The sequence below is a fragment of the Schistocerca gregaria genome, chromosome 1 (assembly GCF_023897955.1).
Source record: "Schistocerca gregaria isolate iqSchGreg1 chromosome 1, iqSchGreg1.2, whole genome shotgun sequence".
In the NCBI taxonomy this organism is placed as follows: Eukaryota; Metazoa; Arthropoda; class Insecta; order Orthoptera; family Acrididae; genus Schistocerca; species Schistocerca gregaria.
The window spans coordinates 505,779,154-505,801,362 of NC_064920.1; the positions used below are offsets into that span (position 1 = coordinate 505,779,154).

The 22,209-nt window shown below is 40.5% G+C and overlaps 1 protein-coding gene across 2 annotated transcripts in view; it reads left to right on the forward strand.

Moving 5' to 3' along the window:
- The window catches only part of LOC126354431 (THO complex subunit 6), a 53,557-nt gene that overhangs the window by 15,639 nt on the left and 15,709 nt on the right, over positions 1–22,209 (forward strand). For both annotated transcript variants that reach the window (XR_007565331.1, XM_050004089.1), the window contains exon 3: positions 8,168–8,338. Coding sequence is in view for 1 of the 2 variants with exons in the window: in XM_050004089.1 (XP_049860046.1) it covers positions 8,168–8,338 (171 nt within the window). In the remaining variant the exon portion in view is untranslated. The remainder of the gene's footprint in view (positions 1–8,167; positions 8,339–22,209) is intronic.

Below are 22,209 nucleotides of genomic sequence, written 5' to 3' on the forward strand. Positions count from 1 at the left end.
ATCTGCATCCTCTTCCATTTCCAGTACATCGCCCTTGTATAAACCTTCTATATACTCCTTCCACCTTTTTGCTTTCCCTTCTTTGCTTAGAACTGGGTTTCCATCTGAGCTCTTGATATTCATACAAGTGGCTCTCTTATCTCCAAAGGTCTCTTTAATTTTCCTGTAGGCAGTATCTATCTCACCCCTAGTGAGATAAGCATCTGCATCCTTACATTTGTCCTCTAGCCATCCCTGCTTAGGCATTTTGCACTTCCTGTTGATCTCATTTTTGAGACGTTTGTATTCCTTTTTGTCTGCTTCATTTACTGCATTTTTATATTTTCTCATTTCATCAATTAAATTCAATATTTCTTCTGTTACCCATGGATTTCTACTAGCCCTCGTCTTTTTACCTACTTGATCCTCTGCTGCCTTCACTACTTCATCCCTCAAAGCTACCCATTCTTCTTCTACTGTATTTCTTTCCCCCATTCTTGTCAATTGCTCCCTTATGCTCTTCTTGAAACTCTGTACAACCTCTGGTTCTTTTAGTTTATCCAGGTCCCATCTCCTTAAATTCCCAGTCTATTTATGTGAAATACAGACATTATTCACATTATATGATTTGATTTTTATACAAAATAAGAACCAAGTTATGTGGTACTTTGGCTTCACATTCAGGAGGTGTGTTATTTGTATCTTCTTCAAGGTTGACATCATTGTTATGCCTCTAGTCCACAAAGAATTAATATGTTTTTGGATATGTTTAATGCGGTTTTAAAACCGACATTATGGCTCTGATTTACGTTATGGAGTTCAAAGGAATTGTTGTATGGTGATCAACAATTTCCTTTGAAGATGCTCTTAGCTTTTATGTGTTTGTTGAATTTGCCACATTGCAAACATACATATGAAAACTATAAATCTACATCAAAATATCACTATGGGAAACACTGTGTCTTCCGTTTCTGTTGTCTGCATATTCCTCAACTAGCATGAGAACTTTTTCAACCATAGAAAATGATGATAACAGTTAGGTTTTCCCATTGTGAGATGGACCAACAGAAAGCTGTCGGAATATCGTAAAGTAGTACACAGTTCCTCTTGTACTGTGAAATTCATCTGACAACCAGTTTTAGATGTTAAATATCCATTTTCAAGTTGCATGTAACTGTGAAGCCACCCATTTGCGGCTGTTTTGGAGTGTTACAAACACTTATGATCTCAAGTGAGACTGTGGCCGTTCTTTATCGAGTTGTCCTACGTTACTGAGCAAACTATAAATCTGCAGATGACATTTTCTTCGTGTTACTACTGGACACAGAAATATGTTGAGGCGTTTTAGTGTCACAGCAGCCACGGATGCTTGTAGTAGACATGATGCCATCCCACAAGACACTTTTACTTTCTGTAAGTAGGAAAATGAACAATTGCAGTTATGGAAAATTAAGCCACAGTGGTTGCAGTTAGTGAACTTACTGTTGATGTCCAGCTTTCCATTTATTTGTATGGAAACCACTCACCAAGATTGGTTTAGTATGAAACTTTGACAGTAGTTATACCATAATTTCTTATTGTGAAACGAAGACCATTGGTTTGATGTTTTCAGATTTAAACCAAGATAGCACCATTGCCAATAATTGCTTCTTCAACATCAGATAATGAATAGGTTCAACCTGCGACACCTTTGTCACAAATTAAATATTGCAGAATGATGTAGACCAAAGTTTTTCAGTGAGTGAATTTGTCATTTCAACTTTGGTGCACACTGCTGTACTAGTTAGTGTTGTATATCAAGCTTGCAGGGTAACTTTTAATTTTTCTGATAACTGACATTGGTTTAAAGTGACAGGGATGTATTGAAAGTTTCAGGTTGCAAGTACTCAGTGCATCAATGACTTGTGTTCCAGTCCATTTCATTAATTTCTGAGAAAAGTAATCCTTTCATTTGTAATATGTTGCTGTGACTTACTATTGAGTGACTGAACATTTAATGTCTTCTCTCATTTAAAGAGAATTTGACTTCGTGCGTGCACACAGTTTTTCACTTACTGTAATGTTTAAGGTGCCATTTACTTTCTCCGCCACCTTAATTAAGTTTTTTTCTTCAGGTATTTCTGATATCACGATAAAGAAAGTTTATTTTCAGATGACCACAAGTTATCCTGATTGTATATGTTCCTATTATCTGGATATCAGTTCCAGATGTTTGTAGTCAGGGTCTTTTGGTGTTCCAGAATTAGTGGGTTGAGATATTTCTAGTAAGTGCAAAATATGCACAAGAAAGAAGCCACAAATTCAAAGATGTGTAATAGCAGAGTCAGGAAATTAGATTTATCTTTTTTTAAAAAAATTTATTTGGTTCAATGGAAGAAAAACTTCTTTGTATACTTAGCAAGCCACTGTACGGTGTGTGGCAGGTGGTACCCTGTAGCACGACAAGTCATTTCATTTCCTGTTCCACTCACAGTTGGATTGAGGGAGGGAAAAAACAACTGTCGATATGCCTCCATGCGAGCTGTAATTCCTCTTAACTTACTCTTGTGGTCCTTACACAAAACGTACATTGTGGCAATACAATCATTCTGCAGCCAGCTCCAAATGCCTGTTCTCTGAATTTCCCCGGTTGTGTTCCTTGAAAAGAACGCTGCTCCCTCCCACCTCCTGAATTCCCATTTGAGTTCCCACCTTTGTAATCCTTCCATATTTTTCAAACCTGCTGGCAACAAATCTAGCAGTCCACCTCTGAATTGCTTCGATGTCTTCCTTTAATCTGACTTGGTGTGGATGCCAAACACATGAGCAGTACTCGGGAATGGTTCACACTAGTGTTCTACATGCAGTCTCCTTTACAGATGAACCACACTTCCCTAATATTCTCCCAGTAAACTGAAGTCGACCATTCACCTGTGCTACTACAGTCCTTATATGCTCATTCAATTTCATATCGTTTTGCAATATTATGCCTTGATATGAGTATTTAACTGTGTCAAGAAGCACACTATTAATGCTATATTTGAACATTACAGGTTTGTTTTTCCTACTTATCTGCATTAACTTACATTTTTTCTACATTTACAGCTAGGTACCATTCATCACACCAAGTAGCAATTTTGTATATGTCATCTTGTATTATCCTGCATTCACTCAATGACGACACCTTCCTGTACACTACAGCATCATCAGTAAGGAGCCACAAGTTTCTGCTCAACCTGTCCATCAGATCATTTATGTAACTAGAAAATAATGGTGATTCTATCACCCTTCCCTGGGGTACTTCTGACAATACCCTTGTCTCTGATGAACTCCCACCGTTGAGGACAACATACTGGGTTCTTGTACTTAAAATCTTCAAGCCACTCACATATCTGAAAACCTACTCCGTATGCTTTTACCTTCATTAACAGTCTGCAGTGGGACACCATTTTCCAGGAATCAAGGAATATGGAATCTGCCTGGTGCCCATCATGCACACATCAGAAAAAGTTTTGCATCACCCCTGTTCCTAGAAATCCTGAAGATAGACGTTGACTGGGGATATTGTATCACAGACACAGTCCCTTTGACTGTTCAGAGATGTCACTGAACCCGCCCAAAGATTGAAACAACCATGCATGAGCAGCGCCTATTAGATGGAGGGGGTCCAACAGCTGATCAGTTCCAGTCATTCCACCAGGAAGTAGGTACACGACTCGTGTTGTCTGTAGTTCAACCATGCCCAGACAGTCAATACCACAGTTCGACCACATCCCCATTGTTACTTTGTGCCAGGAAGGGCTCTCACCAAGGGAAATGTCTAGGTGTCTCAGAGTGAACCAAAGTTACGTTGTTCGGACATTGAGGAGATACAGAGACACAGGAACTGTTGATAACATGTCTTGCTCAGGCCGCCCGAGGGCTACTACTGCAGTCGATGCCCACTACCTATGGATTATGGCTCAGAGGAACCCTGGCAGCAACATCACCATGTTGAATAATGCTTTTTGTGCAGCCACAGGACGCCGTGTTATGACTCAAACTGTGCGCAATAGGCTGCATGATGCGCAGCTTCACGCCCGATGTTCATGGGGAGGTCCAACTTTGCAACCACGACACCATGCAGTACGGTACAGATGGGCCCAACAACATGCCAGATGGACTGTTGAGGATTGGTGTCATGTTCTCTTCACCGATGAGTGTCACATATGCCTTCAACCAGACAATCGTTGGAGATGTGTTTGGAGGCAACCCATTCAGGCTGAATGCCTTAGACATACTGTCCAGCGAGTGCAGCAAGGTTGAGGTTCCCTGATGTTTTGGGGTGGCATTATGTGGAGTCGATGTACACCGCCGGTGGTCATGGAAGGCAACGTAACGTCTGTACGATACATGAATGCCATCCTCCAACTGATAGTGCAACCATATTGGCAGCCCTCATCGTGCACATCTTGTGAATGATTTCCTTCAGGATAATGACACCACTCAATTAGAGTGGCCAGCATGTTCTCCAGACATGAACCCTATCACACATGCCTGTGATAGATTGAAAGGGCCGTTTATGGACGACATGGCCCACCAACCTCTCTGAAGGATCTACGCATAATCACCATTGAGGAGTGGGTCAATCCAGACCAACTGTGCCTTGATGAACTTGTGGATGGTATGCCATGATGAATAGAGGCATGCATCAATGCAAGAGGACATGCTACAGGGTATTAGAGGTACTGGTGTGTACAGCAATTTGGACCACCACCTCTAAAGGTCTCGCTCTATGGTGGTACAACATGCAATGTGTTGTTTTCATGAGCATTAAAAAGGGCAGAATGATAATGTTGATCTCTATTCCAATTTTCTGTACAGGTTCCGGAACTCTCGGAACTGAGGAGATGCAAAATTTTTTGATGTGTGTACATAGTTCACACAATATGTGAGACAGGGCAAGCTGAGTTTTGCGTGGGTGCCGCTTTTTAAAACTTTGCACATTTGTGGACAGAAGCTTTTCTGTCTCCAGGAAATTTATCTCATTCGAAATGAGAATATGTTCAAGAATTCTGCAGTAAACTGATGTTAAGGAATTTGTCCGTAATTTTGAGGTCCTTTTTTGTCACTGATTATGCACTGAAGACCTTACGATTTATCGTAGAAGATAATTAAGGAAAGGCAAACCTACGTTTCCAGCCTTTGTAGACTTAGAGAAAGCTTTTGACAATGTTGACTGGATTACTCTCTTTCAAATTCTGAAGGTGGCAGGGGTAAAATACAGGGAGCGAAAGGCTATTTACAATTTGTACAGAAACCAGATGGCAGTTATAAGAGTCGAGGGACATGAAAGGGAAGCAGTGGTTGGGAAGGGAGTGAGACAGGGCTGTAGCCTCTCCCCGATGTTATTCAATCTGTATATTGAGCAAGCAGTGAAGGAAACAAAAGAAAAATTCAGAGTAGGTATTAAAGTCCATGGAGAAGAAATAAAAACTTTGAGGTTCGCCGATGACATCGTAATTCTGTCAGAGGCAGCAAAGGACTTGGAAGAGCAGTTGAATGGAATGGATAGTGTATTGAAAGGAGGATATAAGATGATCATCAACAAAAGCAAAATGAGGATAATGGAATGTAGTCGAATTAAGTCGGGTGATGCTGAGGGAATTAGATTAGGAAGTGAGACACTTAAAGTAGTAAAGGAGTTTTGCTATTTGGGGAGCAAAATAACTGATGATGGTCGAAGTAGAGAGGATATAAAATGTAGACTGGCAATGGCAAGGAAAGCGTTTCTGAAGAAGAGAAATTTGTTAACATCGAGTATAGATTTAAGTGTCAGGAAGTCGTTTCTGAAAGTATTTGTATGGATGATACATAGTTTGGACAAGAAGACTAGAAGCTTTCAAAATGTGGTGCTAAAGAAGAATGCTGAAGATTTGTTGGGTAGATCACATAACTAATGAGGAGGTATTGAATAGAATTGGGGAGAAGAGGAGTTTGGGGCACAACTTGACTAGAAGAAGGGATCGGTTGGTAGGACATGTTCTGAGGCATCAAGGTATCACCAATTTAGTATTGGAGGGCAGCGTGGAGGGTAAAAATCGTAGAGGGAGACCAAGAGATGAATACACTAAGCAGATTGAGAAGGATGTAGGTTGCAGTAGGTACTGGGAGATGAAGAAGCTTGCACAGGATGGAGTAGCATAGAGATTTTCATCAAACCAGTTTCAGAAATGAAGACCACAACAACAACAACAACATACACTGAAGAGGCAAAGAAGCCTAATATCGTGTAGGGCCCCTGCAAGCATGCAGAAGTGTCACAACACAACGAGGCATGGACTCAATTGATGTCTGAAGTAGTGCTGGAGAGACTTGACACAATGAATCCTGCAGGGATGTCCATAAATCCGTAAGAGTACAAGTGGCTGGAAATCTCTTCTGAACAGCACATTGCAAGGCATCCCAGATATGCTCAAAAATGTTCAAGTCTGGGGAGTTCGGTGGCCAGTGGAAATGTTGCTGTAGCCACTTTTTAGCAATTCTGGACATGTGGGGTGTCACATTGTCCTGCTGGAATTGCCCAAGTCTGTCGGAAAACACAATGGACATGAATGGATGCATGTTTATGTATGTGTCACCTGTCAAGAGTCATTCTAGACATATCAAGGGTTCCCATATCACTCTGACTGCCCACGCCCAACACCATTGCAAAGCCTCTACAGCTTGAACAGTCCCCTGCTCACATGCAGAGTCCATGGATTCATGAGGTTGTCTCCATACCTGTACACATCCATGCACTCCATACAAATTGAAACGAGACTCATCTGATCAAGCAACATGTTTCCAGTGGTGGTGTTGAGGCATAAAGCTTTGTGTCGTGCAGTCATCAAGGGTACACAAGTGGCCCTTTAGCTTCGAAAGCCCGTATAGGTGATGTTTCGTTGAATGGTTTGCATGCTGACACCTGTTGATGGCCCAGCATTGAAACCTGCAGGAGTTGTGGGTGGGTTGCACTTCTGTCACGTTCCTGTCACGTTGAACGATTCTCTTGAAGTCATTGTTGGTCCTGTTCTTGCAGGGTCTTTTTCCATCTGTAGTGATGTCGGGAATTTGATGTTTTATCGGATTGCTGGTATTCACTGTACACTTGTGAAATGGTCGTTCAGGAAAATCCCCACTTCATTGCTATCCCAGAGATTGTGTCCCATCGCTCGTGTGCTGACATTAACACCACGTTCAGACTCACTCAAATCTTGATAACCTACCATTGTAGCAACAGCAACCAATTTAAGAACTGCTCCAGACACTTGTTGTCTTATATAGGTGTTGCCGACTGCAGTGCCATCTGCTGCCTGTTTATATATCTGTGTATTTGAGTACGCATGCCTATACCAGTTTCCTTGGCACTTCATTGTATATACAGGAGTCAGCTGTGCATTTTCCAGTCACTTAGGAGTTTGCACTGGACAATATACTCAAGATAAATGCAAGTTAAATAAGGGGCCAAAGCCGCAGAGTACTCTTTATAAAACTGAAATCGGTTTTCTTCCAGACCTGAGATGTTACTTGTTTTCAACATTTTAAGTTGTTTCTCTATGCTAGGGATGCCTGTTACTATGTCCTCTGTATAGGAGTCTGTGCGATGGTCAGACGATGGTATGTTTGTACGATTCTTCTGCGTGAACGGTTTCTTAAAAGTGAAATTTAAAACTGTGGCTTTCTTTTGCAAATTTCTGCTGTCATGCTGTGAGTGAATAGGAGTCTTAGAGCCACATACTGATTTTATGTAGGTTCAAAATTTTCTAAAAGTTTTTTGGCAAGAGTTTTTGCTGAGGTGTGACAGTGGTAATAGTCTTGTGCTTCACATGTCGATCTTTTTACATATGCATGAATCTCTGCTGACATTAGCCTTTGCTTCCTCAGCATTTTCTGAATTTCGTCCTTAATCCACGTAGATGGCACATATTTGTCCAGAGCTTCATTTACAGTCTGTTTAAATTTTATGCATAATTCTTCTGTCTCCATAATACTGGAACTAAATGATGTCAATTTATTGTCTTAATTGGGATACTAACAATTGCTTATCTGCTTATACTAGCAGAGATACTCTGATAGCCATCTTGATTGGACCTGTCAGTGGCCTTGTGCTTTATGTGAAGTGTCAATGTTTAAACTGATACTTTTTTTTTCGTATGATTTTAACTTAGTGCTATAACTTCTGTTTTAGGGACATTCTGGAGAAAGCAGATGTAAATTCTTTAGATTTTAAAGAGGAGCCTGGATATATATATGCTGGTTGTGGTGACAACAAAGTTCATATTTTCGCTATAGAAGATGGGAGGCTCGTTAGAACACTGGAAGGACATGAAGATTATATTCATTCAGTACAAAGCTGCGCGTAAGTTCTGTTTGAAAATATGGATGTACGAAAAAAATGTTGGATTGTTGTAGTTGTGCTTCTTTTAAAATTTTCTGAGAAGTGTAATTTGTTGTTATATGTCTTGAGGTTTCAGGAAAGGCTAATTAAAGAGGGAGAGCAGTACCAAGAGTATGGCTTTCTTTTTAGTACATCTAATATAAATGACTTTATTGATGTTATTTTTCATTCTATTGTTGTACACAGTGTTTTTGCAATGTCTCCTTATGGATAAACTGAAAACTGAGGTTACAGCAGAAATGGAAATTACAGATAAGTTAGATGCTTTGAAACATTAAATTTCTAAGACTGTCAGTGATGATCCTAATGCTTGATAATATTTCTTGGGAGAAACCTACCAGTTAAAACTGATACTGTTATTTTATTTCTGAGTAACTGATATTTTTCGGTATTTGTTTGGTCTCGGTTGTACAGGTGTTTTTTTTATCTTTTACTAGTAATGAAGCAAAAAACTGAAATATCTATTAGTCATAGCAGCAGCACTAAAATTTTTTATTCTTAAGTAAACCTTTTTTGAAGAAGGAGAAATTTTTATCCACAAATTTTACATTGCTTTGAAATATTGCATTATTATAGAAAATGGAAAAAGTGATCAGTGCCACAATAAAAATGGCAGCAGGAATGAGCCACAAGAATGGTACATGAGAATTGGTACAGCACTGCTAAGACGATAATGTCCCTATTGCATTGAGTCATGGCTTAAGGTACGTGTGTACGTCGAAAGTGCAAGACTTGCTCACACCTGATCTGTATGGTAGTTTCTCACTGTTGCTGCTGTATATCCATTCAGAATGGCACCAAGCTTAGTCTGAAAATATTTTTAAAATATAACATGGCAATGAAGTACAATTTTTCATTTGCTTTAAAAGATTAAAGATTTGTCTGCCACTTCTATGAAACAATAAAATAGGAAAGATATTATGGTAACAGTAATAAATTAAAAACTTAACATCAATTAATTCATAGTATACAATAAAAATAGTAAGTAGCTGATCAGCTGCCTATGCCTACATAATATGCCATTATGTGCTTGTAGCCCTTGAAAAAGGACAAATTAAGACAAAAAACAGATGACATAAAAGTCATTGTACCGCATCATAATGTAAAAAACTATACTGGAGAAACCAATGTTACAGTGGCCTTCTTGTGGGTCTACTGGGTCTGGATCCTCAGCAGACCCAGAAGAAGAGTACTGTAACCTTGGTCGAAACATTGGTTTCTCCAGAATACTTTTTTTGAATTATAATGTGATGTGACATACTCAGTATACTTTTATGCCAGTCGACTGGCATATGCAATTATATTACAAAAAAACCAAGGTTTTCAACCTCTGTTTTCACCGATTAAAACATGATTTTTGAGCAGAGTTTCAAAAAATTAGAATCAATAGGAGAATACTTGTGATTTTTTGTAATATTCAGCCAATATCACTTTTCAAGAAAAGCAGCAAATGGTGTATATTGTTTTATTTTATATTTAAGATTTCGATTCTAGGTGTCTTGAAACTGAGAGAGTTACAATTTTTAAATCTCTTTTTGATTTGTGTTTTATTACAGAAAATAATAGGATAAAAAACCGAAAATTGTTTATTTCAGGAACCATTTAGTTTGAGTGGTTTCAACAGTCAGGTTAAACTGGTGTGGGAAAAAACCGATATAATTGAAAATTGGTTATTTCATCAGTAACTGCCATCCCTAGGAGGCATACTGGTTAAAGAAAGTGAAGCGGCTGAATGTTGTTAGTATTTTCATTGAGCCAATTATAGCCGTAGAAGGAACTTGAGGTGTCTGGAAAGCAAGCAAGAAATATTATTGATACAGTTCCTAAGATAGTGAAGAGCCATCAAAGGTAACAGACAATATTAAGGATGTAAAAGAAATGATTCTTCATTGATGAAATATGTTTGTCACTGTTCCTGTGGTTCTGTTTTTTGTAAAAAGGAAAAATCCATTCATAATATAAATCGTAAATGCAACAACTCATTGAATAGTTTAGATGCTGAGTTGTCGATATGTGGGTAAATATGGCTGAGAACGTCACTAGCTTTCGGATGAATCCACCGTCAGATCTATAGCACACACATGCACGTGCACAGCTAAATTGTCCAGGCTGACTGCATTATGTGGGTTATGTTGGATTTAGTGAGTGAGGACCAAGAGGAGGCAGTGAGTGGGTGGGAAGCATGGCTGATGGCTGGGAGGGAGAAACAGCAAGTGCATGGAATAGGAGCGTGTCACTGGTGAGCTCATTCTGGCTGCAGGTGGCGGAGCTGTGTGCAGCTCACTGACTTGGAGGGGTTTAGGACATCTGTAATTCAGGTTATTGAGTAGAAATTAATTGAGATCGAAGCTGTGAGGATTATGGGATTGAAGGATGCAGTGCAAGAAAAATTTCTGTCTTCTTAATGAAGAGAAGTTGGTGTTGGGATACAGACAGCACAGGTTTCTGAAGTAGACATTGAAATGGAAAATCATGTGCTCTGTAGTGTATTCCACCTCTGGGTACTCAGTTTTCGTCGTGGCCACAGTTTGGTGGCTTCCAGGCATTTGAGTGGACAGTTTGTTGTGCCTACATAAAATTTTCTGTAGATATTGTGATAGAGCTTGTATGTGACACATCTATTTGCAAGGTGATCATGCATCTTGTCGGATAAGATAAACATGTGATGGGACTGGAGTAGGTTGTGCTGTTAGGATATATCAGGCAGGTCTTGCACCTCGCCATTACAGAGGTTTATGTTTCATGTGGCAGTGATTTGGCAGTATGTGTGTGTGTGGTTACTCTGAGTATGTGCTGACTTGAAATTTCCTGGCAGATTAAAACATTATATCATTGCAAGATTTAAATCTGGAAACTCTGACCTTTAACATAGCATTCACCTCTCAGTGATGCGGAGATATGCATTTCGAAATATGACGACAATTTCAGGCTGCCATTTTGTCTTCCCTCATCTTAGCAGTCATAACTTGTACTCTTAATTCACTACGAATTCTTAAAAAACAGGCAGTGAGCTACTTAGCTTTGAAGTATCATAATAAATATGTCCAGTAATGAAAACCAATAACCTCATCATCAGGTGATGATTAGAGATTTACTATTAGAAATAATAAAATAGTTTTAACCCAGAGTTTCCATACAATCATTTGAGAACAATTACACAGTGAAAAAATGTGAATCCAAACTATGTGGTGTTTTAATTTTAATGCTTTAAGTAATTTTGTTTCATTTTCATAGAGTATCTTCTTTCAGTTTTCTGCCTTCCTTGAATTAAACCTAGATATCAACTCAATTTTTTTCATGGTGTGGCAAGGAAGTCTGCCATAAAGAGTCCATGACAAAGAATTGCGGCAATGAGTCTCTATAGTGTATCACAGTGCGTACTAATCAAGCTAAGCATGTACATTATTTGTGTTACTTATTAAATTTTTTCCACCTCAGCCAGCATCTGATACATATTGCATCAATCACAAGTACATACACCCATGATTCGCATACAGTATTTACATTGTTTATAAACATATTACTGACATTGTGATGTGCTTCGATTGCTGTCATGAGATGTCACTCCTAATGCCAATTCAGTATGTAACACACAACATTCATGCCTTCAGACAACTTATTTGCTGTGCGCTGCTTAGATCACGTAAATTATATGAAAGTGATGGTAGTTAGTTACTTAATGTTGTTCTCCGAAGTTTTTTAATAACTCTATGCCTTGTTCCATAGTCATCTGACTGTAGATACTTAATGACACCAATTTGAAGCTGGTCTGGTTGCTAGTTTCATATAATTAGGATTTTAAAAATTTTAATGTGCCGTTATAAACTGTTCCTTAAGTAGTTAAGGGTTTGACACAGTAAGACAAATATTAGAGTTAGAAACTGTGTATATGTTTTGAGGCAGTGTACCTCACAATGTGTAAATACTCAAACTATATTCATCATCAAGTATTTTATAATGAGGGCACTTAGTGATCCAACAAACTTTGCACACACGGTGGGGGGGGGAATTGTCATAACATCTTTATTTCTCAATATTTTTACCCCAGATTTTAATCACCTTCAAAGTACTTTCCATTGACCACAACATATTTCTTTGAACAATCCTTCTGTTGTTAAAAACAGTTTTTAAATTCACATATTGGATGTTCTTTTGCCTTCCAGTAATTTTTGTTTTACCTCCTCCACAGTAGGAAAACGCTTTCCTTTCATGTCCGATTTTGAGTTTGGGGAACAAAAAGAAATCACAGGGTGATAGATCCATGAGGGGGGGGGATGGGGGCAGGGGTGGTGGACAATTGGTGTCATGCCTTTTTTGGTCAAAAACTGCTTTATGGAGAGGGCGGTGTGGGCCGACGCATTGTCACGATGGAAGAACCAGTTACCTATGTGCCAGAGATCGGCCCTTTTCTTTCGGATACTCTCTTTCAGTCTTTTCAAAGCCTCCAATTAGAACTCTTGGCTGATGAACTCCGCGTGCACAACACCTCTGAAAAAAAAAAAACAAGAAAAACAAATGAGCATTGTCTTGATGTTTGACTTCACTCGGCGAGCTTTTTTAGGACGAGGAGAGTCACTTGTCTCCCACTGGCATGATTGCAGCTTTGTTTTGGTGTCGTATCCATAGCACTACAATTCATCACCAGTAATTACCTTGGAAAAAAATTCAGGGTCATCTTTGAGCTGATTTTGAAACTCCAAACATGTTGACAGTCCCTTTCCTCATCTCTGAGAACACAAGGGACAAATTTCGCTGCAACTCTTCTCATTTGCAACTCTTAAGATAAAATCCTCTGAATTGAACTCCGTGATATTCTAGACATCTCACAGAGTTGATCAACAGTTTGGCGACAGTCTTCATGACTGAGAGCATTGATTTTGTTGATGTTTTTGTCACTTCTTGACATTGAGGGGTGTCCTGAACAAGGTTGTCTTCAGCTGACTTTTCTCCTTTTAAAATTTGGAAACCACTCGTAGACTTGACATGATTTTACTTAGGGTAGCATCCCCAGAAGCAGTCTTAAACATTGCAATAATTTCTGTGGCTGATTTCCCCAACAGAAAACAAAATTTCGTAGCTGCGCATTGCTCTCAACGATCTGCCATCACGTTTTTATCAAAATGGAAAAAGTTATTTTACTAAAAAAACTCTCACGGGTGAACCTGCACCCACTGTGACACAGCTTCACACACCGACTGAAGTGGCGTGACGTTAGTGGGAATCTGGTTGAACAGTGGGTTCCCCCACTCTTCTTCCCCACCGCAGCCCGTTACTTGTGGGTCTTCCCTCGTAGGCTCAAATCTTTTCTAAACTTTTTCTCGCTTGTATGCTTAATATGCTTAATGGTCAATACATTAACTCGTGTTAAAGTGTAATCAGAAGTTTTAAGCTTTTTAGAGAATTGAGGGCTTACTCATTTACTCTATTGCCTTGGAACTGTCTGATGTTGCTTTAATAATGAGTTCTTCATATTGGTCTGGTAAGCCCAGTCACCAATGTTATTTAATATTATTCTCATTTATTATTACTAAAGGCTTGTCTGAAATTGCATGTAGATATTGTAGAGGTCAATATTGCATTGATATGCTTTGTTTGTATATCTGTCTCAGTCTGAACATCTGACCTGTTTTAGATCTGTGTGCCCTAAACCATGCTGGTACTCTCCCAATATCTCATTTGCATAGGATACTTAACCTATTATTTAAAGATCCAACTGGGATGTTGTATTTTAAATATCTTAATATTCAAAGCTCCAAATGGAATTTTGTATTTTGCCTGCAGAGGGCAATCTCTCTGTAATTGGAACAACAGATCTTATCAGCTTCTTAAATGTTGGCTAGATAACTGCAAGTTTCATATTTCCGGGAGTTTTTACTTTAGCACTTCTTTTATGAAATGAAATGTACTACTTCCTCCTCTCTTCGTGAGCTTTGCTGTAGTCTTATCACTTTCAGATACCTTACAGTTTTTCAAACTTTAGAAGATTCTTTGTACTTCTGTAGCCTCAATAGCCTGCAGTTCTTCTGTTTAATGTGACAGTATTTCGTCCCGCCCATGTCACCACCAAGAATCTCTTTGGAGTGTTCTCCCTTCTGCCTATTATCTTGTACTCATCAGACAACTGATTTCCATGCCATTCCATTCATGCTGTAAGTTTTGGTCTTTATTCTTGGATTCCTACAAAATGTCATGTATAATTTCCTACATATAACATATGTTAATGAAATCTGGATTATACATGTTCTTGACAGTGTGTCTTCAACTAATTGTGTAGGACTGCACATACTACAGAATGTAGTGAGAAATGTAAGCTGGATCATAAAACACTTTTAAGAAGTGAAGCAATGTCGCTGTTTTGGATACGAGGTCCATTGAATGCTGTATTGTTCCCGTGGTGTTATTTGCACTGGATTGCTCAGTGGTCTGCCTGAGGCAGAAATCCAAATGTACCTCTCTGATCAGGGTGTCATTGCCATCCATCAGGTTATGAAACAAGTAGGTAGCTCCTTAGTACTCACACACACACTCTATTTCTCAATTTTGATAGAGTGGTTCTTCCATCAAAGATCAAAGCAGGTTATGAAGTTATCACAGTCAGACTGTATATTCTGAACCCAATGTGCTGCTACCGGTCCTCATTACAACCACACTCAAGAGTTCTGTCAACACCCAGCCAAATGTGTGACATGTGGAGAGATGCTCACGAGGGTGATTGTCTGCCTCCTTATCCCCAATGCATCAACTGCAATGGCGACTATGCTGCCTCATCTCATTATTGTTCCATGTATCTCGATGAGAGGGCTGCCCACTGGATCTGGGTGAAAGAAAAAGTGCTTTACCTGGTTGCTCACAAGTTGTTGGCTGTCAGAAACACTTCATTCTACCATCTGTCACCTACAGTACTGTTCTTGCTACATCTCGCTCCATCGAGGACTTGACCATGCAGACATGGAACCTCAAATTTAGCACCGCAGTTGTGTTGTGAAATTGCCTGGCGACGTGGTAGTGTCCCCGTCTCCTTCTCCAGCTGTGCAAGACGTCACCAAACTTTTGCCTCATGGGGTGAAGTCACCAGCTACACAACGGGCAGACCGGTAAGGGCAGAAGAAGTACTCCTGTGAAGACTAATTGTGTAGGACTGCACATACTACAGAATGTAGTGAGAAATGTAAGCTGGATCATAAAACACTTTTAAGAAGTGAAGCAATGTCGCTGTTTTGGATACGAGGATCCCTCGAGCCAACCAATATCTGAATCTTCATCTGCCAAGTGGAAAGGCTCGAAGAAGTCAAAGGCAAACGGTCTTCTCCTTCATCAGTCCGAAGATTCTCTTTATCAGTGTCACCACATGATAACCTCGCCTGGCCAACCGCCATGTCACCAGTGCGCACCACCAACAATTTTTCTGCCCTGAGCTCTGCAGGTGGACAGAAGGAGCATACCGACACCCTTAGACCTCATGGAGCGGTATCCTCCTGCCTCTGTGTCCTGTACCAGTGAATCTGTAGAAGGCAGGCACTTGGCAAGAAGGCTGGCACTTGGCAGCTGCCGAGGTGACAACCCTTTATTTTATCCTCATCATGACTCCTCTCCAATGGAACATTTGCAGCATTCGATGCAACAAAGAGGATTTACGGCTGCTCCTAGAATTGCAGTGTGCACTTGTTCTTTGCCTTCAGGAAACAAAATTGCGTCATCACGGCTGCTTTGAGCTCTTGCATTTTTCCCCGGTTCATTTTGACCTTGACCTTTTCTCTTTGAGCTGTTTACATCCCTCCGTCACTCAGTGCCACCAAGGAAGACTTCCTTCACCTTATTGTGCAGCTACCTCACTCCTTTTGCTGCTTTAAAGTGCACCATCCCAGAACCTGTCTGAGAGGTGCCCTTTTGCCGAGCTTTCTAACCAAAATAACACCTTCTTCTGTAACACAGGAGCACTCGTTCCTTTCAGGCTCAATGCACACCTATTCTCATTTGGATTTATCCTTCTGCACTGCCCTGCTTGCTCATCGTCTTGAGTCATCTGTTCTCTCTGTCAGCTGGCCTCTGTGGCCGAGCAGTTCTAGGCGCTACGGTCCGGAACCGTACTGCTGCTACGATTGCGAGCTCAAATCCTGCCTTGGGCATGGAAGTGTGTGATGTCCTTAGGTTAGTTAGGTTTAAGTAGTTCTAAGTCTAGGGGATTGATGACCTCAGATGTTAAGTCCCATAGTGGTTAGTGCCATTTGAATCAATCTCCCTGTCACATACTTGAGCAACCATTTCCCGTCTGGTACCATTTGCTGACTCCTACCCCATGTACTTGCACAACCAAATGGGAGCTTACTAATGCCGAATGAAGCCTTTACTCCTTCATCTTTGATGAACAACATTTTCCCAGTTGTAATGATCGGGTGGAATATCTTACAAACGTTACCCTTACCACCTTAGAACATTCCATTCCTTTCCCATCCTCTTTACCATGCTGTGTTCTTGTCACTTGGTGGACTGAGGCATGCCATGATGCAATTTGCACACAGGGATGTGCTCTCCACATTTTAACCATTTCCTATGATGTCAAACTGCATTCACTGTAAATGGTTGCATGCACAGTGTCATCATGTTCTTTGGGGTAGCAAAAAAGCCAGCTCAATTTTGTTCACTAGTTCTTTTAACAGGTCCACTCCTTCCATTGTGTGGGCCAACCTCTGACAACTCTCTGGGACCAAGACCCGTTTCGCAATTTCTGGCCTGTCAGTAAGAGACCCTACTGCTATCTCCAACACCTTGGGCTGCCATTTTTTCAGAGATTTCGATCTCCTCCTGCTATCACCCTGCCTTCCTCCATCGGAAGCGAGTTGAGGTGGCTCAGGTGATACCCTACTCTTCTCAAAATCGTCAGTGCTACAATGCTGCCTTTACTATGAGCGAGATCATGCTCTCACTTCATACCTATCCTCTGCCCCAGGGCCAGAAATTGTTCACATTCAGATGTTGCAGCACCTTCTCTGTGGGCAAACACTTTCTGCTTAATATGTACAACCGCATCTGGGCAGAAGGCACGTTTCCCCAGATACTGGGCCGGCTGGGGTGGCCGAGCGGTTCTAGGCGCTACAGTCTGGAACCGCACGACTGCTATGGCTGCAGGTTCGAATCCTGCCTCGGGCATGGGTGTGTGTGATGTCCTTAGGTTAGTTAAGTTTAAGTAGTTCTAAGTTTTAGGGGACTGATGACCTCAAGAAGTTAAGTCTCATAGTGCTCAGAGCCATTTGAACCAGATACTGGCATGAAGCCACTGTCATACCCAGGACAAACATCTTCCTTCTAGCTGTTGACCCATTTCTCTCATCAGCTGCGTTTGCAAGGTGCTGGAACGTATGATTCATGCCCAGCTGGTATGGTGGCTTGAGTCTCACAATTTACTAACCTTTGCATAGTGTGGATTTCGAGCATGCCATTCTGCAATTGTCCATCTTGTCACTTTGTCCACCCACATTGAGTAGTTTTCTGCAGAAATCCCAGACTGTGACCCTGTTTATCGATTTGGGAGTAATGATATCCTCCATACTCTCTACATGTGGGGTATCTGTGGTCACCTATCCAGTTTCCTTGAGGAATTTTTTAAAAGACTGGGGTTTCAAGTTACGTTTGGGTTGTGCTTTGTCGAACACCTTTATCCAGGAAAACGGTGTGCCTCAGGGTTCTGTCTTGAGCATTGTCCTCTTTGCTATGGCCATTAATCATATAGACATCAGTGGGCTTTGTTGATATACCAGCAGCATATGACACTGTGTGGCTAAATGGACTGACTCCTGCTGAAGTTAAAAATGCATGTCCCAAGTAAGAAACTGACGACACTTGTGGGAAATATGTTAACCAACCTCTACTTCAAGGTCAGCATTGGACAAAAACAGAGCAAGTCATTTACTTTGAAAAATGGGCTCTCCAAGGGTCTGTCCTAGCACCCCTACTTTTCAATCGGTACACGAGTGACATGCCAGAAATTGTTAGTGCAAAGTTTTGCTATGCCGGCAACCTTGCCATAACTGTACAAACCAGCACACTTGAGGAAGGAGAACCTATATTATCTAGAGACTTACAAACTCTCAACACATACTACAAAGCATGGAGACTCCATCCAAATACAGTAAAGACAGAAGTCGGCGCATTCCTTCTGAACAACAGAATTGCAAACCAGCAGTTGAATGTCAGCTTCTGCCAACAAAATTTTAGACATAATTTCCAGCCTAAATACCTTGGTGTCACTCTAGATAATTTCATCTGCAGAGAATGGAGTGGACAAGGCTGAACAGAATAAGAAATGGCCATGCCAGGTGCAACACTATAATGCAGAAGTGGCGACTTAAAGATTCTCCAGCCTGTGATTGTGGGGCCCAAGAATAACTGTTCAACACATTGTTAGAGACTGTCCTCAGAGGAACTATCCTGGACCATATGGTGACTTTATTAATGCTACTCCTTCTGCTGTTAGTTGGCTTCAATCATTAGATATAGAACTATGATTAAATGTATCTGCCCTTCTTAACTTGCAATTATACCAGTCAAAGAAGTCAGTAATATTAAGTAAGTAATTTTCACAATTTAAAAATGTGTATACAGTTTGTGCCAAAAAGTAAAACTAAAGTTTATGTTAATACTTACCTAAATATATCTAAAAACAAAGATGATGTGACTTACCAAACAAGAGCGCTGGCAGGTCGATAGACACACAAACAAACACAAAGTGTCTATCGAACTGCCAGCGCTTTTGTTTGGTAAGTCACATCATCTTTGTTTTTAGATATATTTTTCCCACGTGGACTGTTTCCCTCTATTATATATATAATTACCTAGATATACGTGTAAAATTAACCTTTATGTACTTATCAATGTTAGTTGTTGTTGCCATACGATAAATAAATAAAATCCTATGGTGGCCTGTTTCCTGCGGGGTATCTCCAGCTCCCTTTTCATTGACGAATTTACGATCTATTGCAGTTCTGCACGGACCTGTTCATTGAGCAGCATCTTCAGTGATGTCTCAATTGCCTTTACCCATGGAGCATCACAATGGCTTATGTTTTTCCATTGACAAAACCGTTTGTATGAATTTCTGGTGGCACAATTGGTTTCTTCCTCCATCCTTACATCTTGGGGCTGTTGCTCTTCCGTTCATTGAAACTACAAAATTTCTGCCCCCTCATGCTCAATAGGGAACTTTCTTGATCCTTCCATGTGTCTTACCTGGCAGCTCACCGTACGCGGTCCCTCAGTGTCCTACGTGTCCTCAGTGGTACGTCCTGGGGAGCAGATTGAACCACCCTCTTCCATTTGTACCAGTCCCTGGTCCGTTTGAAAACAGACTGTGGGTGTTTCGTGTTTGGAGCTGCATGTCCAGCCCTCTTACACCGTCTCAATACTATCCACCATCATGACATCTGTTTGGATACTGCCACGTTTTACGCTAGCCCAGATGAGAGTCTGTATGCAGAAGCTGCTGAACTATCGCTGTGCTACAGCTGTGACTTTCTCCTCAGCAGATACATATGCCCTTTGTGTGCCATGCGTGGCCACCCATCCTATGCCTCCTTCTTCAATGACTCCTTTGATTGCCAGTATGGGGCATGCTCTCCTCCTCTGTTACTTCATGGAGTTTGCTTTTGGCTCATGTGCTGTGGCAGCTTTGCTTCATGCTACCTGCAGCTTTTCTAGTGGGTGTGAACCCTTCACCACCTTGGCTTCATGCGGTGGTCCATATTCACCTTGACCTTCATTCACTTCCCAACGACACTACTCCAGCCTTGCTCTATCACCATCAGTTTCACAACCTTCACATGGAACTTTGTGATAGTACCTTTGTGTACGCTGATGGTTCTCGGACTGACCTTGGTGTTGAGTGTGCCTTCTTCATTGACACCAACGTTTTCTGTATTGGCTTCTGGCTCAGAATTTACAGCACAGCTCTTCCTCTTGTATCAGGCCACACAGTACATCCGGCGACACAGACTTTTCAATTGCATCATCTGCTCAGATTCTCTCAGTGCCCTTCAAAGCCTCTGTGTGCTGTACACTGTCAATCCCTTAGTGCAACGAGTTCAGGAAAGCTGTCACTTGCTCAGTCTTGATGGAGCCTCTGTGATGTTTATGTAGGTTCCTGGTCACATCGGTTCGACAGCAAATGAGGCCACTGACACTCAGCCTGTTAGTTATTATATTCCCTCCAATGATCTCTGTGTTGCTATCTGTCAGCTGGTGGTGTCACTTTGGCATCGCCACTGCTCCTCCTTTCATGGGAACAAGCTTTGGGTTATTAAGCCTCTCCCAGTGGCTTGAATGACCTCCTCTTGGCTCTCTCTTCACGAGGAGATCATTTTAACTAGGTTGTGTGTTGGGCACTATCTTTTTAGCCATCACCATTTGTTAAGTGGTGCTCCCCCATCACTTCGTGCACATTACGCTCAACTTTTGATTGTCCACCATTTCATGATGGAATGCCCTTTTTTAATCACTTATGTCCTCGTTTGAGATTGCCGTCTGAGTTATCGGCCATTTTAGTGAACGACGTTTGGACTTACTTTTTGTCTGTCATAGCAATATGGCGGAGGCTATTTAATTTTTAGTTCTGGCCCTCCGTTTCTCTGTGGTGTATTTTATAGACTTTTCTTCATGTTCTGGTTTTTATCTGTCTTCTTTGACACTGATTGGGATTGACATGTAGTTGTTTTTAAGTCCTTTCTGTGTCTTCATGTTCTACAGTTTGTTTTTACACAGGTGCATATGACCCTAGTTGTTTTTGTGCCCTAAAACAAAAACAAAACAGAAAAAAAATACTGTGATTTTGTTTGAACTGGATTATAATTGCGTCTTTAAACGAAATATCGAGTAGAAATCTCAGTTTTAGGTTAATCAAGAATTGCTAGTGTTCCTTCTAAATAAATTAGAAAAAAAAATTGTTTCATTACTGAAAGTGTTGACTCATTAATGTTTACATCAACATGCCTGAGTAGACAAGAGTCATTGGATAGTGATGTGCACATATACAGATGGTTCTAATGTCACGTGCGCAACTATAAAAGTGCAGCACATTGGCGGAGCTGTTATTTGTACTCGGATAATACAAGTAAAAAGGTTTCCGACATGATTGTGATCAGGTTTTAGTTTTGGTTATGTCATGTTCTGTAGATCATTTTCTCGATTATTTTATCGATATGATGTGGAACAAGTCAGATTACAAGATATATATATACACGCATGAATAGTGTTAATATTAATATTACTGAAATTTTTAGTTCTACACATGCAACTACAGTTAGAGATACAATTTCTTTTAATTTTTATTTTTTTATTTTTTATTACCATTTCTGAAACAGAAACTCGTCCATGGAGTAGAAGGAGTTGTCCAAAAGAAATGATTTAAAGCTAGATTTCAAACTTGATCTGCTACCTGCCAGACACTTGATGTTGTTGGGCAGATGATCAAAGATTTTTGTTGCTGAATAATGTACTCCTTTTTGTGCAACTGACAGCTTCAATAATGGATAGGAAAGGTCATTTTTCCCTCTAGTGTTGCACGTATGAACATCGCTGTTCTTCACGAATTGAGATGGATTATTTGTAACGAATTGCATTAGTGAATATATGTACTCTGATGGTGCAGTTAAAATACTAACTGCTTGCAAAGGTGAACACCACTAATTATTCTCACTGTTTTCTTTTGTGCAATCAATACTTTATGTTGAAGTGGTGCGTTACCCCAGAAAACTATTCCATAAGACATTATTGACTGGAAATATGCAAAGTACGTTAGGAGCCGGATCAGTTTATTACCACAACTAGCGATTATACGAAAAGCA